The 24,924-nt window shown below is 37.6% G+C and overlaps 1 protein-coding gene across 3 annotated transcripts in view; it reads left to right on the forward strand.

Moving 5' to 3' along the window:
- Cmc1 (C-X9-C motif containing 1) overlaps positions 1–24,924 on the forward strand; it is a 68,945-nt gene that overhangs the window by 20,207 nt on the left and 23,814 nt on the right. For all 3 annotated transcript variants that reach the window (XM_008840334.2, XM_017799936.2, XM_029567036.1), the window contains exon 2: positions 1,996–2,085. In XM_008840334.2, the coding sequence (XP_008838556.1) occupies positions 1,996–2,085 (90 nt within the window). The remainder of the gene's footprint in view (positions 1–1,995; positions 2,086–24,924) is intronic.

The following is a 24,924-nucleotide window of genomic DNA, read 5'->3' on the forward strand; positions in this document are numbered from 1 at the left end:
ATTCTACTGAGGAACTTAGAGCCAACAACTTGTTTCCTTCAGGACAGTCTCTTGTTCCCCATGTTTACTGCTTCAGGGCATGGAATAACACCCACTTTGGGCATCGGTTTCTTTCTGGAGTACTCTATGGAGATATGATTATCTTCTTTTAAAAATTATTATTATTGGGCTGGGCATGGTGGTGCACGTGTTTAATCCCAGCACTCGGGAGGCAGGGGCAGGCGGATCTCTGTGAGTTCAAGGCCAGCCTGGTCTACATAGTGAGTTCCAGGACAGCTGGGGCTACAGGGAGACCCTGTCTCAAAAAGACCACAAAAAATTATTATTATTATTTTTTTATGCGTCTGAGTGTTTTTCCTGTAGGTATATAACTGTACCCATGTCATGCAGTGCCAATGGAGGCCAGAAGAGGAGTTTGGATCCCTTGGAACTGGAGTTACAAGTGGTTGGTAGCCACCCTGTGGGTGTGGGGACTGAACCTGGGTCCTCTGGAAGAGCAGCCAGTGCTCATAACCACTGAGCCACCTCTCTAGCCTCTGATTGTCTCCTATAATGACATCTCTCCTGCCTTTCTTGTTCAGTTTTCCTGTCAGTTTTTCTTTTTTTAATTAATTAAAAATTTTATTTGTTTTTATTTTATATGTCTGATTATTTTGTCTGCATATATGTAAATGTATCACATTGTGTGCATTGCCCATGGAGACCAGAAGAGGGCACTTACTTGAGTTACAGATGCTTGTTAGTGACCATGTGGGTGTTGGGGACTAAACCTGGGTCCTGTGTATGAACAACCAGTGCTCTTAACCACTGAGCCATCTCCAGCCCATGTCAATTATTTTAACTAAGGAAACTACTTTGTTTTTCAGGACTCTCAGAATTTAAGAAGCAGATGGGGTGTGGTTGCAGTTGCTCAGTTTGCAGTTTTAGTCTCACGGTGGAAGCTGTGTTTAAAGTGCATAGAAATCTCACATATTTTGTTCTGTGTGTGGACCTGCACTTTTCCTTTTCTTCTGCCAGTTATTTATTTCCTAAGCTGCTCTTACTGCAGGGTGGGACACTCTTCTCATATCTTTTATAAAATTTTGTGTCTTTTCATCTATCCCCACATTGCAGTATCTAGGAAAATTGAAGAATTTACAGATTACATTGATAAGAAAATTAAATGCAGACTTTAATATGTGCCCATCTGAACTACAAAAGTCTGCAGAAATTTTTAGAAAGATGTTGCCTGTCTTTACATTTTTTGTATGTAAAATATTTAGAGTGATTTCTAGTGATTAAAATAATCACACTTCTATCAAGTGGTAAAAGAATCACTTAAAAATGTAGCTGCACTGTCCGTATCTCCAGTTCTAGGGAATCTGATGCACTCTTCTGATCTCTGTGGGCATTGCATGACACAGATGCACTTACGAACATGCAGACAATACACTCATACAAATAAATTAAATAAATAAATAAGTAAATAAATAAATAAATAAATAAATAAATATTTTAGAAAAGGACTTGAGAGATGGCTCAGTGATTAAGAGCACTGGCTCTTCTTGCAGAGGACCTAGACTTGGTTCCCAGCACCCACATGGTGGCTGACAGCTGTCAGTAACTACAGTTCAAGGGGATCGCTGCCCTCTTCTGGCGTCCACAGGTATTGCATGACATGCAGGCAACACGTTTGTGCACATAAAATAAAAATAATATTTAAAAAATAGAAATATGGGGCTGGAGAGATGGCTCAGCGGTTAAGAACACTGGTTGTTCTTGCAGAAGACCCGGGTTCGAATCCCAGCACCCACATGGCAGCTTACAACTGTCGGTAACTCCAGTTCCAGGGGATCCGGCAGCTTCTTCTGTCCTCCATGGCATTGCACTGCACGGATGCACTTACCTACATGCAGGCAATACACGCATACACATAAAAAATTTTTTGTTTTGTTTTGTTTTGTTTTTCTACCTGGTAATTTACTTGAGACTTTACTATAATATCTTTTTTTCCAGAGCAGCATCTGAGACATGTTGAAAAAGATGTTCTGATCCCAAAAATAATGAGAGAAAAGGCCAGAGAGAGGTGTTCTGAACAAGTTGAAGGTAAGATTCATATATTCATATAAAGCTCAAATTCATTTGTAATAATATGATGTGAATTTAATCCTTAGCTTCAGAGTCAAGTAGTCATGAATTAATATGTATGAATGGCTTCTCACCCTTTCGCTGAGATCCCAGCCCTTCAGCTTTCAGAACTTGCAGGCAGTGTTCAGTTCATTTTCAATGTAAAAACATTCCTCCAAATCACTAGTAAAAAACCCCTTTCTTCCCAGAAATACAGTTTTATAGAGAAAAACTTGATGTGAACATTCTGGAGAAAATAGTTATTCTAGGAATTTTGAGAGGGAAAAACGAATCATCAGATCTCCTGTGTACCTGCTTTTCATCTGGCTATATGTTCTCATATATACACGCAAATACTGCAATGATTTACTTTAGTCTTATTGTCTATCACTAAGCTATTAGTGTAATCCTACTAGAACTTTCAGTGAATCTGAGTATCTCTCTCTCTCTCTCTCTCTCTGTATTCTGTTTTGTCTTTTGAAGTGGAAGTTATTTATGTAAATGCATGTACTAGACACACAAGCATGTTTTCTTTGAAAATGTTTTTCACAGTAGTGTTTCTCTCTTATGTACTGTAACTTTAGAAACATGTCGTTGATTGACATGTAACATTCCAGTGAAAATATAGAGTGACAGCTGAAACATGAGGCCATAATACATCTACAGATGATGGGTTAGCAGGAGACCAAGTGGCAGTATTGCTGTAGAAATGTCTTAAAAAATAACCTCCCTCTTGAATGGCCATCAGAAAGCAGCAGTAGAGGTTTGCTCTCATAGGCTATTCTTCTGCCTCCCTTCAGAACCTTTCCCTTTCATTACTTTGGTCCAGGGACCACAGTTCTTAGAGCAGTGAGCTGTAAGCCACTGTAAGCTTTACGGGGAGTCAGGCTATGTCAGCTTTAGTTTTAAAACTGTGTCAATAAAGTTTACATTCCTAGGGGCCTTTTTATCTCCGCCTCCTTCAGTCCTAAGATGACTTCTGCAGTATAATGGGGGCAGTCTAACAAGAATAGTTCCTTCTCTGCAACAGTGTGACAGCCATTTACATTTCTTGAGCTCAGTGACTTACTGTGACATTACATTTTAAATGTATAATTTAAAATGTCCAATCTGTAGTATTACTCTTGCTTTCACCATGAATTAGTTGTTTAATCAGAACATCTTCCTTCAGCCCCTCACCCCAGGTGTCAGGAGAAATTAGCCCATTGGCACCTGCAGACAGGGTTCAGGGCACATCTGGCATTGGCAGGTGTCATGCTAATAATCTGAAGAGGCAGTCTTCATGAGTCTTTAGAAAACACTTCTTCATTGAGGTGAGGTGGGATGAAACTTGAAAGAGGATATAAATTTTTGGGTTAACTTCCTTCTACTAGGAAAATTTGCTTGTTACTTGTGTTATTGTTCCAAAGTGATAGATATAGGTTGCCTTTATGCTCTTTTGTAGTCCATTACCCTTACCTAGAATGAAAGAAAGCTAGCCAACTCAGTTACACATTGATTTGTACTGATCAGATTCAGATGAGAATGCAGAGTAATTGTATGGCTTTGGGTTTCAGAACTGCCTTTACTTACTTTTTGACACTGAAACTTTGCTTCAGTGTTTGAAATAAAGGGCTAGACTATACAATATTTGGGGTTTGCAGCTACTACGTTATAATAGTATAGAAAAGAAAATGTTTAATTTTCAATTTTTGGGGGTCAAAATCTAAGTTATTAAGCTTTTGGTTTTTAAAATTACACTTATAATATTCTGACAAATAATGGCACCTTAGTTGGGGGATGGTGAGATGGGCTTAGCAGATAAAGGCACTTGTCACTAAGCCTGACAACCTAAGTAAGATCCCCGGGACTCACGAGGTAGAAGGGAAGAACTGACTCCTTTAAGTTGTCCTTTAACCCCTGTGACATGCATCGCCCCCAACAAAACACACAATAAATAATAAGGATAAGAACATTTTTAAAAATGTGTCTTAGAATTTGAGATTCATTTTTAATGCATTTTCCCTTATTGGAAAGTATACTATACTGTAATTGATTTCTGAATATTTGAATTTCTTGTAGATAGTCATAGTAATTTTTTTAGGCTATATGGTCCAAAATAGTGTTTTAGAATGCAAAATTATTTTATGGAAGCATAATGAATCCTTAATATTTCCATTTAACCATGTGAAAGGAGTGTGCATTGGAAGCGTTGGAAGGCCTGCATTGAAACAAGAAGACACAGTGTAGGATCCGGACACTTCCATTGTAGTTTATTTACTGTTTATAGTCTCTGCTTTATTAAATAATTATAGGATTTTACTTAAAAGCATTATGCATGCTAATTGTATGGTTCCTGAATAAAGATATAGGAATTTTAATAAGTGATCTGACTTTCTGCTAAATGCCTGAAACATTATTCTGGAGGAAAGCTTTTCTGTTTAAAATTTTTTTCATGTCACTTCAACCCAGCTGATTATAAGAATTGGGTCAGACTGCCAGCAACTTAGGTTTGTGAAGGGAATGAACAGCTTTTCCAGGGACAAAGAGAAATGAAACCACTTTCAATGAAAGAAAGATGCCTCATTATAGTCACCAACAGCAGTTATTGACAGCTACACTTCCTATTAACAAGGAGCATTTAACTAAGAGTTTGGCTGGTGGATCTTTGGACTTGATCTAATTTGCTAGCATTAATTAGTTTCCTTTGAGCACAGACACTTGGTACTCACAGCTATAGATTTGGAGGGCTAATTAGGATAGAAAATTGAACAGAATGGGGTAAGGCATTAACCTTCAACCATTACCAGCTGGGACACTGATAAAGACCCACAGAAGTCCAAATGGTCGCTATTGATGTGAAGAGTGCCCTAATGAATATCCATTTCAGCCAGGTTGCTGTGTTCTTACTACTTCACTCTTCATTATAATTTTTAACCAGTTTCCATGATACCTCCATTATCTGTACACTATTGGTTTTTACCCTGATTTAGTCTAAGTTGCGCATTTCACTTATTGTTTAAATACTATTTAAACTACTTTTAAACAATGTGTAACATTAAAAATATTCCATTGTTAGGTACCCCAGTACTTCTAAAATATAACTTTCATACACATTTGCTGATTCTGTAGCAAGTTTATACAAGTTGTAACCAAGCCATTTCAGTGTAATATACGATAACTTTCTGACAAGAGAGTCTTAGCTTTTGGGTAGCAAGCAATATTTGTGTTAATAAACTGGTGTTTGTAAGAGGCTTTGTCTTAGCTGGGCGTGGCGATGCATGCCTTTAGTCCCATCACTCGGGAGCCAGAAGCAGGTAGATCTCTATGAGATAGATGCCAGCCTGGTCTACAAAATGAGTTCTAGGCCAGCTGAAGCTAAAGAGAGACCCCGTCTCAGAAAACAAACAAAAAAAAACCCCAAAAAACAAAAAAAGAGAATCTTCATCTCTATAAAATGTTTTAAGCTGGGCATAATGGCAGATGCCTGTAATTCCAGTACTTGGGAGATTGAGGCAAGAGTATCCAGTGTTTGAGACCAGCTTTGGCTACATAATGAGACCCTATCTAAAATTGTGTGTGTGTGTGTGTGTGTGTGTGTGTGTGTATACGCCTCTATCTGTGCCTATATATGTATTTTTAAGAATGTAAAATAAGAACCTAAAAACGTACATTGGTTTTTGACTAGAAACTTAGTATTCACCATCTTTTCTTTTAAAACTTGACTTTGATTTTATTAGTAAAGGGCATTGATTCAGAGATGAGATACATAGAGACTCCTGATCTTATGTTGTGGAAATTGTGACAAGATTGGAAACTCTTTAGTATCAGAAGAAAATTATTGATTTTAACTAAACTTCATAGCAGTTCTCTTTTGCCAGTGGCATTAGTGTGTGTGTGTTTGTGTGTGTGTGTGTGTGTGTGTGTGTGTGTGAATAGAGCCACTAGAACCAGTGACTAAAGTGTACAAGCAGACCTTACCACAGTGTATACACTGAGGATGGAACCCATGGAAAGCTCCAGAGTGACTGAATTTCTAGCTCTGTCCATCTTTCCTTACCTCCTCCTGCCCAAACAGAAACCCCTTTCTGCGAATTCTGATGAGGGAATCATTGCTGTACATTGCTTTTGCAATACTAACGTTGCTTTAGGGAGATGGCTAAAGTTCCTCAATTAGGTAAAGTTTACCTAAATTAAATCACCAAGCAGCTATTCATGGATCCAGAGAAGAAACAATGTAGATAACCGAACTCAGATTTGCGAGACACAAATTATGCTTTTTGCATCCTTTCCCTTTGGGTTGGGTTTCCAGTGCTACTTAATTTCAAGTACAGACATTTATGGGATTCTTTTTATGTATCAACTATGATGCAATATTTGGAGAAAATTTCAGATATCAAGAATCAGTATTAATATTTTTTGTTTTTTTCCTGTGTGTAGTTGACATTTGATAAAAGATCACTATGTTGCATCATGATGCTTGTTTTAAAAATAGAAAGATCCTTTGTTCCTTTTTTACTATCAAGATAAAAAAGTACTTTGTCATCAGAAATGGCCTAGAACTTTCTTTAGCCTAGTCTTGGGTGTACTTTTACTTTATTTTAGCATGTCTTTTCTGTTTGTGCTGTTGTCTTCTTGGTCTTTTGGCCAGTAAATGGGGGTACAGTTCTGGAGTAATTAGTGTTGAGTATTAAGAAGTATGGTTCATGTCCTTGAAACATCACAGAGCTGAAGCTAAGTACCACGGAAGCTTGGTGAAATGCCCCTTTGCCGTGTGCCTATAGCTGAACTTTGCTGCTTTTTGCCAGTTTCCAAAGACAGAAAAGAAAATGAGAGAATCTGTAGGTATTCTTGAGGAGGTTTGCAGGCAGAAGACTAGCAGGTGAGGATTGGAGCAAGATTATAAATGACTGGGCAGTCTCATCTAGCTATGTTACTTGAAGCTGCCAGAACTTTTCATTTGTGGTTTGAACCACACCATTATTGCCACATACATTTTTATCACTTCCACTAGTTGATCAGTCTTAATTAACACCAAAGTAGAGATGCAACACATCTTCATATTGATGTCTAAATCCAGGTGTCTTGCACCTTATTTTTTGAGATAGGTTCTCTTCTGAACCTGGAGCTTACCAATTGGTAAGACTAGCTGGTCAGCAAACAATAGTTATCCTCCTGTCTCTGCTTCCCCTAGCACTAGAATTAAAGATATATGATACCACGCCTGGCTTTTTATGTAGATGCAAGGGATCCAAACTCGGGTTCCTAAGCTTGTACGGCAAGTACTTGACTGACTGGGCCCTCTCCGCAGCCCAGAATGTATATTTTAAATAACCACTGATTTACAGAAATCATCCTTGAAGGTATCATTGTAGGAAGTCTACATTTGAACTCAAGTAAGGACATGCATGCCTTGAGACTTAACAGTATTGTTAAGATGAATAAACATCATTATAAAATATGACATTGTTTTTACACCAGTACTTCATTAGCAAGTTTTTATTATCCTGGAATTCCTAAACATCAACTTTTAATTATTTTCTTGTAATAGACTTAAATCCTTTTATCTTATGAGAAGTTAATCCAAAATTAGCTATAGTCTTTAAACACTACTATACCCTTGTATTTAAAATCCGAGTACAAGATCACACTTAGCTTAAGCTACCTATGATCCTCCTGCTATAATTGCATTCTTTCTAGGTAATCAGCCTGACACTAGCAAACTTATTTTGACTGAAATATAGTGTAATAGGAATTTTGTCTTATCTGTTGGAAAAATGATAGAGGAGGTAGTTTGGTTTCTAAGAAATTCTAGAATGTATTGACTAGTAGAATAAAAACCAGTTAAAAATAGTCCTTTTGGGTGGAACCTTTATATTGTCTAAAACAGATAAAAGCAGTGTTTTATTGTCTTATGTTTGTGCTACATTACAGAGCCAGTACATGAAAATAGCATTATTTGTGTTTTTTAATATTTATTCTTTTTTTATGCCTATGTGTGCCTTAAGTGTGTGTAAGTGTATCACATTCATGCAGGAGCCATAAGAGGCCAGAAGAGGGCATTAGAGTCCCTGGAACTGGAGTTAAAAGCAGTTATGAACTGCCATGTAGGTGCTAGGAACCAAACCTGGGACCTCTGAAAGAGCAGTAAGGACTCTTAACAGCTGAGCCATTTCTCCAGCTCCAGCGCTATGTTATTTGTATAAACTGAATTTTAAATTAAAAGTCACAGATTACAATTACAGCCTAGTATGCATCTCCTTCCAGTTTATTTTTGTGGTTTTCTTTAATATGGGGGGAGGGGATATAAATTATAGAGTAAATCCTAAGTCACATAGATAAGTAGTTCTAGCTGGATATGGTGTTGTATGCCTATAATCTTAGCACTTGGGATGTTGAGACAGGAGGATTGTGAGTACAAGGCCAATGTGGGTTACCTAGAAAGTTCAAGGTCAGCCTGAACTATGTAATAAGATCCTAGTCTCAAAAAACCCCAATATTATTACTATTCTTATATATAGTATTTTTCATATTCAAAATGAAAATGTTACTTTCTTCAAACTTTTGTATCCTGCATATACAAATTATAAGTCATTAGCTTGATGAATTAGGACAGTGACTATACCTGTCTAACCACCAATGAAGTCAAGAGATATTATCATAAGCTGGCCTTCTTTGTGCTGTCTCCAAGATACTACCTTTTTCCTTCTTCCCCCGAAGTCATCACTAACGAAAGCAGAAAAGGGGTGGGGGGGGGTGTCAAACATTGGCGAGAGGGCATAGTATTTAGTGAATTTGCTATGCAAATGGAATTAGCTGAACTGAGAGACAAAAGAATCCCTTAAGCTTAGTAGTTTGAAGAGCCAAGGACAGGGTTTGAGATAACTACAGGGCCTGGAAAGTGTATGTGTGTTTGTATATGCACAGTACATTAATTTGTCTGTTTAAATGAAAAAAAATATTTTTTACAGAAACAAAAACAGAGCTCAGAAGTTCTCTGCACCATTTCATCCATGTTATTCATAATACAATGCAAAATCCAGTGTACATAGAAATGGGAAAACAGGACTCATTCTCAAGTGCAAACAGCAGAGACCAATAAACTCAAGAGTACTCAAATGTTGGGATTAGCGAACAAGGACTTTAACTTGTAATTGATTAAGTATGTAAAGGAATAGCCAGGCATGGTGGTGCATATCTTAAATCTCAGCACTCTGGAGGTAGAGGCAGACAGATCTCTGTGAGTTCAAGGCCAGCCTGGTCTACATAGCGAGGCCAGGTGGGCTACAGGGAGACTCTCTCTGAAAAAATAAAAACAAAACAAAAACAAAAAAGAAAGACTATAAGGGAAAATATTCTTGTAACAAATAAAATGCAGGAAATTTTAATCAGAAAAGTTAAAATTCTTAAAAATTGGAAGTTCTAGAACCTGAAAAAAAAAAAGATCTCATGTAAAAACTTCAGGATGGAAATTACAAGAAACGTGTACCTAAAGATCAATAGAAGCATTTAATCTAAAAAAACAGAGGGTAAAAAAAGATTTTAAAAATGAACCACACCCCAGGGACTTGCAGCATTAAGGTAAGGCCAAGCTCTGTGTGATTGGAATGGCAGATGTGCTACACTGACAGAACCCCTGGCTAAGCACAGCACCACCCAGTGACCAGGAAGAAGAAGATTCTTCACACTGTAAAGCAGAAGGCCTAGAGGAGAGTAGCTGTATAAGGTATTTGTAACAGCCCCAAACTGAAAGTAGCCTAGGTTTCTTTCAAAAGGACAAAGACTTGGCTACTTTCAGTGCCCTCCTGCAGGTCGCTGCCCAGCAGAGAACTGCACTTCTGTACAACACCAGGGATGCTTTCAAAACCACCCCACTGAGTGGCAAAATGTACACCAATGTAAGAATGTACACTCTTGAATAATAACTAGCATGTGTCCTAGAGCAGGCAGTATTTCTCTGGTGTTCTAGAATTGGAAAATTAATCAAAACAATAGCTGAGCTGTTAAGATGAGTAGGACAGGTACAGATTGGAAAGGACCATCGGGAGATCTTTCTGTAGTGATCTGAATGTCATTTTTTGTTGGTGATTGATTTGGAAAAACTTCTGTTTCATCGTGTGTGTGTGTGTGTGTGTGTGTGTGTGTGTGTTTGTGTGTGCGCACGCGTTTGTGTTCAGGTTTACCTGTGCATGTGTGTGTGTGTGTCTGGAGGCCAGAGGTGATATTGTGTGACTTCCTCACTACTCCCCACCTTATTTTTTTGAGATGGGGTCTCTCAACCCTAGGGTTCGCTGATTCGGCTAGACTGGTAAACTACAGTGAGCCCCAGGGATTACACTTCTCTCCACTTCCCCAGTGCTGGGATTACAGCCACGGTCTTCAGTACTCAGTGTACATGGCTGCTGGGAATTGAACTCAGGTCCTCATACTTGTGTGTGACAAGCACTTTACTGACTGAGCCATCTCTTCAGCTCCCTGGAACTAAGTTTAATGTAAATTTTATTAAATATTTCTTTAGCCTGCCACCTCTTCAGTGTAAGGAGAAATGCCACAGAGGTAGAATAAGCACAAATTTGCTTTCGAGTTGTTGGGTTGATGAGATACAAACCAGGCACCTAAATGGAATTATAGAAAACAATTTCTAAGAACACCCTAGATATTAGCTTAGGGAAAACACAAGCCAAGGCATTCTGAGCTGGGCAAGTGAGAAGATACAGTGCAGGGAGTTACCTGGCCCTCAGGTATTTCTAATGATTTGGGTAAGTACAGGGAAGCTGGGGAAACATTTCAGATTCTGAATTCTAGACTGCTCAGAGGCAAGAGCGGGCATGCTTTCTCCTGGTGGTGGCAAGGAGACAGTGGAGAACTGTGAGGAAAATTACAGATGAAGACTGGAGGGAACGACTGCCTTGGGAGTGCCATGAAAACCTGAGGAAAAGTTTGGTTTCTTACTAGAAATCAGAAGCACTGGATGTCTCTCCTTACTGTCTTTCCTTTCTCTATTCTGTCTTCCCTCTCTGTATTTTTATACAAATAGAATTGAGTTTTAAGACATGTTCTTGCTATGCAGCACAGGCTAACCCCAAACCACAATCCTGCCTCAGCCTCCTAAGTGCTGGGATTGCCTGACTGCAAATATAATTGAAAGAAGATTGATTTTTTCAATAGACTACAAAGACAGATTGATAACTTTTCTTTCTAAAATTTGGCCCTGTGCATTCTTTGAAAATTAAATTTTGTTCATTAGCAGTGGCAGGCAGTCGTGTTTGTTTGCCAGGGCTTTGGGTCACTCTCAGATGCTGTTGCATGACTCCTGGCATGTGTGAAGTATTGGGCTACTCTGAGGATGCAGTAAGTGCAAGGGTTAAGTGTGATGTGGTGTTTTGCATTTTTAGAGATATTTTAGATGTGTATTTTTTTTTATCTTCTCAAAAGAGATTGCAGAGTTGTTAGATTTTTAAATAAAACATTGTAAGCCCCCGAATTCTAAGAAGTCATCTTGGCTTAAAAATTGCTACATAACCATTAGGTTTATTCCTTTATTCATAGTATCACTTTCTGAGGTATCAGTTACCGTCATTCAGCTACAATTCAAAAATGTTACATGGAAAAGTCTAGAAATAATTCTTGTTTTAAAGTGTGCACTATTCTGAGTAGCTTGTTGAAATTGCATGCTGTTCTCCATCTTTTTCACGTGGGATGCAAATCCTCCTTTGTCTGGTATATCCATTCTATATAAGCTACCCATCCATTAGTCAATCGGGAGTCTTCTCAAGTATTAATAGACTTCCATAGTAGGGCAATGCTTGTGCTCAAGTAACTCTTCTGATAATACTGGCCCCAAGGGGCGAGAGTGATGATGGGCACTAGGCCATAAGATTTGAAAGGCAGAATAACTGGCACTATATAGAAACCCTGCAGGATATTAGAAGAGAAAATAGCATTTTACAGGGTTTGATACTAGCCACAGTTTTAGGCATCCACTGGGGTCTTGGAACTTGCCCCTCATGGGTAAAGGGTATATGCTGGATAGTGTTGACACCTGGGTAGAGGGAATTTCAATTGAGAATTTCCTCCTTTAGACTGACCTGTGGCCATGTCTGTGAGGCATTTTCTTGATTGTTGAGTGATGTGGGAGCCTACTGTGGGTGGTGACACCCTTGAGCAGGTAGTCCTGGATTGTATAAGAAAGCAGACTGAATGCAGATCAGAGGAGCAAGCCAGTAAGCAACGTTCCTCCATGGTCTGTGCTTCAGCTCCTGCCTCCCGGTTCCTGCTCTGAGTTCCTGCAGTGATGAACTGTGATCTAGAAGATGTAAGATAAAATAGACCTTTTCCTTCCTAAATTAGTTCGGTCAGTGTTTTTATCATACCAATAGAGAAACAAGCTAGGATGGTGGACGTGGGTTGGGAGAGGCAGGGGGAAGGTTAGTGGGGTGAGGGGGTGGGGTTAACTGTTCACTTAATAACAATTGATTTTTTTTTTATAATCTGAAAGTTCATATTGTCATTTTTTTCTCTTGTTCAACATTAATCTGCGTTCTAATACCCATGTATTTACTGTTGCAGTGAATAAATGAGTAATATGTTTACACTGACCTTTTTCGTCCCTTTGAATTCTTCACTGTAACCTTTAAACTTCAGTTTTAATGATAGTAACACTCAAAAACAGAACAAATTTAGCTCCGAATCTCTTATTAGATGTCTTTCCTCAGTTAAACAGTCTGTACTAGTAAAGGCTATGAAAATCTGATAGGACTTGATATAAGTAGACTTCATCTCTTTCTATAAGATTCTAGGCCACCACACACAAGTTCAGCTTTTTGACATTGTGAACTTCATCTGCTTATTTGAAAGAGTCTCCCTGGTTCAGCACTTTGCTCATACCCCTATTAGTATGGTATTGCCGAAGACCCAAGCCTTGCCTAGAGTTCAAGTGAAACACAGAATCTTTCTTTTTTTTTTTCCCATTATTACTTTATAGAAAAGATAAGCGAAGCGATTGACTAGCCTTAGCTAAGACCTTACGTTATTATAAAGCATGTGATTTGAACTCAATTTTTTGGAAAAGTGTACTTTTGGTGAATCAGTAGGAGCAGTTTTGTTCCAATGCAGCACAAACCCATGCAGTCATAGCTCTTGCTTACTTTTCTCATCACTCACACAAACTGAGCCAGACCAGCCTAGGAGAGTCAGTGCTATATTTGGAAGTTTGAAGCCCTCTTTTAGAGGGGTTAGACATTTACTGCTGCCTGGATTGTATCAGTGCAGGACACAAACTAAATTTAAGATAAGTTTCATCTTGTTCATTGCTGGTCATGTCATCCATAGACTTATTCTACGTTTGGCTTATAAATTTTAAATTTTTGAAAAGAAGAATAACTGATCTTACTGAGAATTTGAATAATTGTACTTTTGATGCTATTGTGTGAAAAACGTGACCCATTCCTTCTTATCAGAATAGCCTTAGGAAGCTATAATATGATCAGCTTATACATGGTTGAGTTTATAAAGGGGCTTTTAAATTTCTTTAGTACCCCACGAGTTTCTGTTTACTCAGTTTCTCAGTGTTGAAGACATCACGTAATTTCTTCCATGCTATCTTTTCCTCTTGCATCCTCGCAATCACCTAGATTCAGATGGTGAGATTCAGCTTGACATGTCCATACGATGGGATTACTCTGTCCTCATGATCTCTCACACCAAGGTTAGATCATTGGCCCTTATCCCTCACTGTATACTCAATTATCTGGAAATTTTTAAAAAACACATGTATATAAACCAGTGAATATAGAAGCTTCTTTCCACACAGAATGCATGATTCCAGGAGACGTAAATGAGAAGCAGTGAGACAGAGGGTTCAGGGAACAGCATTGCTCCTTAAAGCTGCACAGAGCCATGAGCCACGTGGGCCACAGCTCTTCAAGCCATTCAATCCAATGTTACTTTTTTTCTACACAAACTACATGTTCTAGCTGATTTTTGTTATCGTTGCTGCTGGGGTTTTTCATGTGTAGAATTGCTAGTTTGCTTGAGTTTTACTCCCCTTACCTTCCTTTTGGAGGTTGAATTATAGATTTTCTAGGCCAGACTTCAAGTTCTTTTAGCAAACAAGCCCAAGGAGGACTCTTCAACCTTAAATCTTTACCTCGTTATCTTGTAACTTATGTCTGCTCCCTTTATGTCTCATGAGCTTCACTCTTCAGCTACCTCTCTATGTTCATTCTTTGTTTTGCCAGATTTCATCTAAAAATTCTAATTCAAATGAACAGAGATTGATTTCGGTTCATGTTAGATTTCTGTGTATACAGAATGTAGTGTAAGTAATCTATAAACCTGGTGAAGGAAATTTTTGTGGCTTGGAGAAAGAGTATTTTGCTAGCATATCCATGTGTTGTTTTGCCTATGGTTCTATTCCTGAACATGGAGGATTATGAGGTAATGGGGGGCTTCCCTATAGGGAAAGAGCAATGTGTTTCTTTTCTCTCATCTCCCTCTCTACCTCCTTCACCTTCATCTCCATCGTCCCCATTGTCTCTGTTACCATCTCCCTCATCTCATCTCATCTCATCTCATCTCATCTCATCTCATCTCATCTCATCTCAACCTGTGGTTTGAGTTATATCGTAACCTGTGATTTGAGTTATAACTTTGTTCCAGTGAGTGCATACTATGGAAACACACACTTGTAAATAGGAGAATTGATAATATAAAATTCTCATTTGGGTCTTATAAAAGCATATGACTTGCCAGGAATTGTACAGGTCAGTAATTCTAGCACTTGGGAGGCTGAGGCAGGATGATCCTGAGTTGAAGGCCAGCTTTGAATAAGGCCAGTATGAGCTACACAGGAAGATTCTGTCTTAGAAAAGCAAGGCAAGTGTTATATAGCTCAGTGGTAGAGAAGTTACCTTTATATGTCAGGCTCTGGGTTCAAGTTCCAGCACTGCCCAAAACCACCAAATAGGACTTCTTTTTTTTTTTTTTTTCAGTCTTTTTAAGATGGTCTCCTTGTAGCCACAGCTAGCCTGGAACTCACTATGGAGACCAGGCTGACCTTGATTTTACAGAGATCTGCCCACCTCTGCCTTCTGAGTGCTGGGATTAAAGACATGTGTCACCATGCCCAGCTAAAATGGGTCTTTCTTACTAAGTCATCATAATATGTACAGATTCAGTCTTCCCAGCTCTGCTGATACACTCATTTTAGGCTTATATTTGTCAGTTTCTAAGAATTTCCCTAAAAGAAGCAAAATCTAAGATACCATTGCTAACATAGATAGGTTGGTGTCCTTCCTGAGTAGCACTGTTTCACAGTGATGAAGAATACTGTAATACTCTTTCATGATCAAACATTCCCCTCCCCATCAGCACCTTTGAGTGTTGGCACTGCCGACTCATAAAATAGACTACTTAAGTGCCAGTTAGACTTCTTGATATTTTGACTTTGAAGGAATGTGAGTTTTCCGGTAGTAGGGTTTTTTTTTTTTTGGCCTTTGTGAGACAGGGTCTCCCTGTAGCTCCAGCTGTCCTGGAACTCACTATGTAGACCAGGCTGGCCTTGAACTCAGAGATCCACCTGCCTCTGCCTCCTGATTGCTGGGATTAAAGGCGTGTGCCACCATGCCCGGCTCCTGTAGTAGGTTTTATTGGGTAGCCTGTGTAGGGTTAGTCACTATCGAAATTGGATTCTTCACCTTTTTTCTCTATAAATTTTAACATGTTATTTAATGAATGTAAAATTATTCAAGACATTTACATTAAATAGACTTGTTAAGCATGTCTTCCCTATCTGCCACCCAATTCCTACTGAATGTTAATATTCAGATATTCATCTGTGATATATATTATTTAGAGATAGGCTTCTATATCATATTCTTTATTCATTTATCATTGCTAAAGAATGCATTCCATAATATTTGTATTAGTGGATAGATCATATTAGGGTTTTTTCTTTCCATTTCCTTTTTGTTCTAATGGAAATGTTCTAGGATATAAGGAAATAGGCCATGGAGTCTGTAAACTGCTAAGAAACTAAAGTATATTATGAAGTAAAAAGTGGAGCTTAGTTGCCCTCTAGGGGTTCAACTTTAACACAGCACATGTTAAAAAAGGATTTAGTGAGCTTTTTGAAAACTGAGCAGAACACTGTTTCTCATTTTCTATAGAATGTGACTAGTTGACACTAAAAACTGATTTTGAGTAATTATTACAAATGAAAACATTTGTAATAATTCTTGAACAGTATTTTAAATACCTTTTAAAAAAGTCAGAGTACTTGAACAAACCAATCATAAATTTTCAAGAATTTATGTGGTGACCAGTCTATAATTCAAGCCTAATACTTTAGTGTTTTCAGTGTATTGTGTCCAAACCTTATAACTGACACCAGGGAAGTGCTTCATCATAAATCTTTTGTTATGCTTTTAAGACCTGATTGTCATAAAACATGCTTCCTTTTGGTTTCAGCAACTTGCGTTGACATCTTTGCTTCATTTCCTAAGAATACTTCTCCTAGCTGGAAACAGATTACTATCGGCTCTCTAGTTTAAATGGTACCCAGTGTTGGATTGCTTGAAGTCCAACTAACTCATGTTGTATTATCCCTGGTGCAAGGTACTTGATCTGCTTTCTAATTGCAGAGTTAGATTCTTGCTGTTTGGTAAGAGGTAGCAATTTTTTTTTTCATTATTGAAAATGTTAGTCAAACTTTGGCTTGTGAAATGGTGAATATGCAGTTTGTATGCAGATCTGTAAATGTTTTGAATATTTAAGCACGTGTCTCTTGTGTATAAATTCACATGGTTATTAACATATTTGGAAAAGATTTGTATGTGTGTTGATTTGTATATATTTTATAGTGCTTTTGTATTCCTTTTGAAGGATGCTACAAAACCATACTTTTAATATATAGTAGGTTTTTACTTCTTTTGAGCTACTTTCTTTCCCTTGTGATTATAGGAGACCTCCATTATTAATGATCAGAATCCTTTGTTTTTTAATCAATAACTTATAGAAATTTTAGGATTTTTTTTTTCCCGGGGTTTGTCTGCCAACAAGTTTATTATCTGAACCCACCCCCACTGGACTTTTACATGCACTAAAATATTAAATTGGCTGTTAACATAGGTCTGTATTTTCCAGTTTGGTAGCCAGTAGGTGCATTAGTTTACTTTAAATCTACATTAAGAATATTTCAGATGCAGTTTCATAAAGGTGCTGGCCACCTTGCAAATGCTCTGTGCCCACACTTTTTCCATCACCATGAAAAGTTGTATTGGACTGAGAGATGCAAATCAGCTTTGTCTTTAAAAATATGCTAATTTTGGTAGTTCTCTGAGTAAAAGACCAAAAACACTGTCTTTATAGTTTATTTTATTGAAAGAATATTTTGGAGCTAACTAAAACTATTCGCATATGAAGTGATTTTTCTTTTATTTATCTTGACGATAAGAATGTTTCTGATTATGAGCTGTGATATCAAATATTTTAATAAATATATATATTTGCAATATATAAATGCATTTACTTTATCTCCATCTTGTTGTAGAAATATAGGCCAACCCTGTGAAGAGTGTTTAAAGCTTGCTCACTCTTCAGCTGACCTGTCCCTTCTCTTTCCCTTTACTGTAAGTTTAGCATTAAGTATTAAGAGCTTATTTGGAAAGTTTTAGGTCTTTCAAAGATCTAATTAAGAATAATTTTAAGTTTCGGTGCTGGAGAGATGGCTCAGAGGTTAAGAACACTGGTTGTTCTTGCAAAAGACCTGGGTTCAAATCCCAGCACCCACAGGGCAGCTAATGACTGTCTGTAACTCCAGTCCCAGGAGATCTGACAGCCTCTTTGACCTCCTCGGGCATTGTACGACACGGGTGCACTTACCTACATGCAGGCAATACACACATACACATAAAATAAAAATAATAAATAAAATTTTTTAAAAAAGAAAAATTTTAAGTTTAATAATTCACACTGAAAGGAATCTTATACTGCAGGTGCCACTTTCTGAATATGTGGTAGAATGTTGAAGCAAGGAATATAAATATTTTAACCATGGAAAAATCAAGATTTGGCTATCTGCTCAAAAGTACAGCTTCTTGTTTAAAAGGATTGTGATGAATATTCTCACAGATAAACTTGTAAAGTTTGATAAATTATTTCTACTTTTAGAATGACTAATAAAAGTAATTTTCATTTTTATTGGCTAAGGGTGCAGCTCTGTGGTAGAGCTTGTTTAGTCTATCCAAAGCTTAGGTTCGGGTTAATCCCTAGCATCACAAAAAGAAAGGGACTCTCCCCATGTTTATAATTAGTTTTTAAATATGCTCATTCACAGTATTTTTGTGGCTCTTTTAAGACTCTTTTTGAAAGTAACAGGAAGCTTTATAGCAGGTTGTGAACCGTAGCAGTCAATCTATGTAGACGCATAATCTTTTCTAAAAAAACATGATACGAAATACTTTGTTGAGAAGGCCTTGTGAAAGGTTTGAGAACGTGTTTCAAATTAGGCTTGTATCACTCTTTTTTTCTTTTAATTGTTAATAAGAATTTTTTGTTCCCAACTAAATTTATTTAAAATATTGTATTTTCTAATTTTTATATTCTTTGAGGTGGTTTTAAGTTTTTTTTTGTTTTTATTTTAAACTACTATAACCTACAATACAGTATTGATTTAAAGTTGAGTTTTTAATATATAAAAGTTGGAGTATCCTCAGAGTTATGAAAGAGTATTTTAAAGCTGTGGTGCTTTTTGATAAAAAAAAAAAGTATGTCCCTTACCTCAGTCATGAACATGTCATAGAAGCTGTTAGTCGTTTGGTGAACAGCATCTCTTGGTTCCTGCTCGGATAGTATACCTCCCCACAAAAATTTATAGTACTAGCATTATTTTTGAAACGATTAATTTAGTGTTCACCCTATCCTCTACTTAGTTTTTTGGCCTGTCTTACTTGATATTCATTGTTTATGTAAGAAACAGTTTATGTAAGAAAGGTCTTTGAGTTAAAAATCACATTTTCACTAAGTTTCTGAACTGAGCTCATGATCTGTTTTCTTGTATACAGATTTGGAAATAAAACTTAATTTTTTTTTCCTAAAAAAAGGAAAGAATATTGTAGAATTCTTGATATCTTTTATATTTGGGAATAACTTTGTTGCCTTATGTGTTTTGTCAGATAGAGTAGGTAAAACGTTTGTCAAGTTAATTTTTTTTTTTTTCCGGAGCTGAGGACCGAACCTAGGGCCTTGCACTTGCTAGGCAAGCGCTCTACCACTGAGCTAAATCCCCAACCCCGTCAGGTTATTTTTGCTCTATCTCAGAACTTCAAACACATTGCATCAGTATTTTGTGACACTGAATGATGCCTGGGAAATCTGAGGCCAGTCAGATTTTTGTCCTTCCTGTTCATTTTTCCTGTCCACTCTACCATAGATGACTTGATTTTTTTCTGTTTGGATCCTAAAAGAATCCTGTCATTATCTTTGAGTTTGGGAACTTAAAAAGTGTATTGAATTGGTTCTTGCTTACATATGTGTCCTTTTGATTTATAGGTGTAGTTCTCTGTGTCAGGAAATCTTTATTATTTTTTTGTTTTGTTTTGTTTTTGGAGTCAGGGTTTTACTATAGTCCCAGCAGGCTTGGAACTTGCTCTGTAGACCAGACTGGCTTTTATCTCACAGAGATCCTCCTACCTCTGCCTTTCAAGTTGTGGGATCAAAGGTGTGTGCCTCCACACCTAGCTCAGAAAACCTTTGTTAAATGCAGTTTTAAGTGCCTTTTATTCTGCTTTGAAATTCTCTCCCTTAAAGATGTCAGTGTTCCTTGGAGCTTTGAAACAAGGCTTAACACTTGATACTATTTGCTGTATTACTAGTTAGCTGAGAATGTACTGGTTTGAAACAGTCTAGTCATTAGCAGGCCTTTGGTCAGGACGCTGAGTAATTTGGATCTTTTATACAGCTGCAGTTAATGTGTCAACTGAAGATCTGCATTTCCTTCGGAAGCCTCCACTGGGAAGGATCTTCTCTCTCATTGGTTGTTGCCGGTTCTTTATTTCCTTCCATGTTGTTGGGTGGACAAACTTGGTTCCTCGCCACCTAAGTCTTTTCCACAGAGCAGTTTAAGTCACCAAGGCCTACTAATTGAAGAGAGTGAGCATCTAGAAAAAGCCAGCCACCATCCTTTGTAACCTAATCTCAAAAGTGACATCATTTGCATTGCCATTTTCCTTGGCTAGAAGCCAGTGGTGGGTTGACCTATTCTTTCAGTGGGAGGGGTGGACATCAAGAGGCTGGGACCCTTGGAAACCTTCCTTGAGGTGGTCTTCCATAGTAGTTGCCCACCATACCCTGCTTCTCTTTGTGATTCCATTAACCACGATTGTAAGATTTTCTGTTTACTGAAGCTATCTGGACTCAGTTTTATAAAATCTGCCACTTGAGTTTTACTTGTACCTGTGCTGTTCCTTATGTATTTCTGGTGTATTGATTGGCACTGCTATAGATTTATTTTGGCTTTCAGCCTGTTTATCTTCTCTTTCATCTCACTTTTGTCAACTATTTCTTGAAGTATAGTTCCCTTCAGTTTATGTTTTGAATAAGTTTTCATATAGTGTGACATTTGAGCTGCATCTTCTTTTCCTAAGGCATCTTTGCAGAGTTGCCCAGCTGTGTCTCTGAAGAATTGTGGCTGAATGCTCTTTAACATTTTTGTCACCTTTTATGGTGTCTGTCTTCCCCATGGGCCACCGTAAGGTCTTCTGTGTTCGGTATACTTTCCTGAGGCCCAGAGGGCGCAGGAGGAGGGAACAGTGCGGTGTTTTTTTAAATAGAGGTTAGGACTGGTTTTTTATTTTCCCGTGGGGTTATCTTTGGATTAGCCTCTCTACTAAGTGCAGATTTCAAAAAATTACACAGCTTGGTGGTGTTTTAAGCCCAGATGAGGTCTTCTGAAGGTACGTAGATGCTCTTGTGTTACATGGTTTTCTTTTGTTCTCTTTTGTTCTGCTTTTCTCAAGGCTTCCCAGTTTTGCTTCTCAGTATTCTGTTGAGAATGAAGATGCTGTTACTGTGGGTTCTGAGGATATCTTTATGCATTTGTTACTCCAGTGCATCTTAGAAAGTGGAATTGGGGCTAAGATCCATGCTGTACTGTTGACCCTGGCCAGAATCTTCTCATTAGCTCTTTGACACTGCTCTTTGAGGCTTGTGACATGTAACGCTCCTTTTCACACAGTGCCGGCCAGCCACATTCTGCCTTTTTTAAAAAAATGAATTTTTGAGATTTTCATAAAATATAATTTTAATGGCATTTAGATCCCCTCCCCTATCCCCACCTCCCCTTACATATTTTTCCTTCTTAAAACTTTTTGTTCCTTTTATTGTGTCTTGAGGAGAGGCTTGTGCATTTTGTGTCCTGCAGTTTTTAGAATTATTTGCAGGATCTTTGAAGATTTCCCTCCTTGTCTGCAGTCTGCCTCTGTGACAGCATTGTTAGGTCTGCAGCTTACTGTCACTCTCCGCTGTGTGGGGGCCAAGCCTGAACTCACATATAAGGCCACCAATCAGTTTCATTTCTTCTTTGACCTTCTCTTGCTCAATGCTTTCTATTTTCCCATAAATGCCCTGCATAGATTGCAAGAGATGCTTAGTACATAATATAAATTGTTGGTTCTTTCGTTTGTTTTTGTTTTTATTTTGATCTCTCAACCCCCGATTACTGTTCTATAGGACTGTATTCTTTTTGTAAAGATCCAAATAAGAATGTGTTTTCAGAAATGAACTCAGATGCACTTGTTCCCTTCTGTGGTTAGGACACATAGTGAGATGTTGTCCCTGTTCTGTTAGGCTTCATCACATTGAATGGTGTTGGGCTTATCAAATGCCATTCCATTTCTAAATTTTGATGTTTCAAAAAACTTCAGTGTAGGAATTTGCATTTATCTTTGAGAAGTTGCATCTTAAATTTCACCTCATATTATCCATACTTTTGGGACTATTTTGAATCTCCAGTCAATCCTCTGTCTTATCTATATGCTAATCATGCATTTACTGGTTTTCTACAGATCTTTTTTGGAAATAATAATTTCATAGGAAGGTAAATACTTTAGTTTCATTTTTGCATCCTTTTAATTTCATGCAGGTCATTTTCTTCTGCTTGTCTCAGTGGTATGAAGCTAAAATTGTGGTCAGTCTACATTTAGGCTCGAGGTGGATGGAGTAGCTGATACTAAAGAAAAGAGATGCTTTTCCTTAGAGTAAGCTACAACTAGGTCTGTTTGGGAGAGATGATGAGATAATGACAGGAAGGGAAGGTATCAAAAGAAACATTATCTGGATTTGAAGAGAAGAGCTCTGAAGAGAAGCCAGACCATACCACATGTGTTTGAAAGTGATTTTCAAGAAACAGGGCATGTGGACATGTTAAGTTTGAGGTGAATAGTTGTAAGCTATCCAAAAAGGTATTCAGCCTGCAATGAAATATGACTTTGAATCTTACGTTCTCAGCTTCAAAATAAAATGAATGTTTTCTTTTGTTTTTTCTTTTTTCTTTTGAGACAGGATCTCCCGGTAGCCCCAATTAGCCTGGAACTCACTGTGTAGACCAGGCTAGCCTCACGTTTATTTGTTTATTGTGTGTTTGTTGCAGGGTTGGCATAGTGCATATGTTTAGGAAGCTTGTAGGAATTGGTCTCTTCCGACGCCATTTGAATCCTAGATATTGAACTCAGGTCCTTAGGCTTGATGGCAAGGCACCTTTACCCACTGAAGCCATCTTACTGGCCCAAATGTATCTTCTAAAAGCACCCCTTCTTTAACTCAAAAGCCTGTTTAATCCTGTCAAATATATGGTAATTTTCTTCTTAAGACCTTTGAATTGAATGTAGGATTAAATTTGAACTCCATAGCCATGTAAGAAAAGTGGTAACAGGATTTTCCTTTCTAGCATAACTTAATGTGTGACCATTAAACAGCATATATTGGGGCTGGAGAAATGGTTCAGTGGTTAAGAGCATTTGCTGTTCTTCCAGAGGACCTGAGTTCTGTTCCCAGCACCTAATTCAGGCAGCTCACAACTACCTATAACTCCAGTTCCAGGGGATCCGACAACCCTCTTCTGGCCTCTGTGAGCTCCCACACAAATCTGGCATACACTCACACAGACACACACGTGAACAGATAAATAAAAATAAGTAACTAAGAAAAAGATTTACTTGCTTAAAAAAACAGCATGTATCAGGGTCATCTGTGGATACAGAAAATTGATTGGTAAGTGCTGTCCGCACTTCCATAGATGCATTGCAATCCGAGAGTCCTATGTATTGCCTTTCTTCACAAAAGAAAGAAAATTATCCTTCCCCTCTTAATTCACAAACATTTCTGTGCAACTGCTTTGTTTTCTTGAAGAATAGTGTTAAGTGGCAAAATTCAGGGTAGTATATCCTTTTTGTTTCATAAAATATATTATTGTCTTTACAAGATAGGGCATATAAATTTTTATCAACTACTTCAGATGTTAGGATGATTTGGAGACTTTTTCATAGGATTCACACACTTGAGAAGAACTATGGCCTTCAGGCCATGGTGAGTCTGAGGGGCCGTAGAACGTTCTGTTTGAAATTTCAAGAATTTGGCATTCTGGGATAGATATGGAAACCGTGTACAGCTTTGTGAACAAGGAGTTAACCCAGGCACCAGAGCCCTAAAGGCTGCTAACAACACAACAGGCTGTCTTTTGGAAGTCTTCATGAGATGTGTCCCACTGTGCAAGAGAATGTGAAGACTGCACTGTAGTCAGGAATGTACGGTGAAGCAAGTGTGTGCAACAATGCAGAAAACTTTTCCTTTTAAAGAGAATTATAAAACTGTAGCTTCCATCAGTGGAAAGTGACTTATCGAGAGCTAGCAGGTGGGTTTCCATCACATACGTTTTTGTTTGCAGTGGCACTAGTGTTATTTATAGCTCTGATAGCTTTGGTTTTCTGGTCTGTCTATGAAATGTGCCCACCTGATGCTCCCGGCTGAAGTACAGTGAAGCAGATCAGTAGAAGTGTGTAGTAGTTAGGACTTTTTGACATTCCCATTATAAATGTTAGTTTTATATTAATTATACATACTAAGTGGTTATTTATATTAAGGTTAAAGTTATTTAGATTCCTTATCTTGTATCTAGACTTTCTTGATAAGAACATAGAAAACATTTCTTCTAATAGGCTTTTTAACAAAAAAGTATTTAGTTGTAAAAATAGTTTGGGGCTCTTAGTGTGAATCAGATTTTGTAGGGGAGGTATGAACTGAAAAATTAGCACTTCTAGAGAAATTTAGATTTAAAAAGCAATGGTAGTACTTAGCCTAGTACTATTTGTAGTTGGAATCATTTAAATCTAATGGGAATATATGTTGAGAATTTTGGTAACCATAGCGAACATGTAAAATTCCTTATTTCATTACATAAGAGTAATTGTAATGCTTATTTAATAAGTGGCTAAGAAACACTGTACTTATGGTGTTTTACTAGATATGCAATATTTTCTGAAGGAGTTTTAAAAAAACAAATAGAATGTGAAACAAAAGAGCTGTGTCACCGTGTGAACATTGTTGAGTGCTAGAAGTTAAGAATTAATCTGTTATTATTTCACAGTAAAAAGAAAATTCTTAATTGCAAGTTAAAGTCTAGCAAAAATGATATAGGTTAAAGTATACATAAAATAATACCTGAAACCTCAGGTTTGTTACCATTTTTAGGAATTCAAAGAATCATTTAAGCCTCTGATATTTTGATCAAATTTTCCTGTCTGTACTGTATCTGTTTTGCCTGTCATCTAATCTTCCCTTCCCTTC

Source organism: Nannospalax galili, unplaced genomic scaffold, assembly GCF_000622305.1.
Source record: "Nannospalax galili isolate Female #2095 unplaced genomic scaffold, S.galili_v1.0 scaffold419, whole genome shotgun sequence".
Taxonomy (NCBI): domain Eukaryota; kingdom Metazoa; phylum Chordata; class Mammalia; order Rodentia; family Spalacidae; genus Nannospalax; species Nannospalax galili.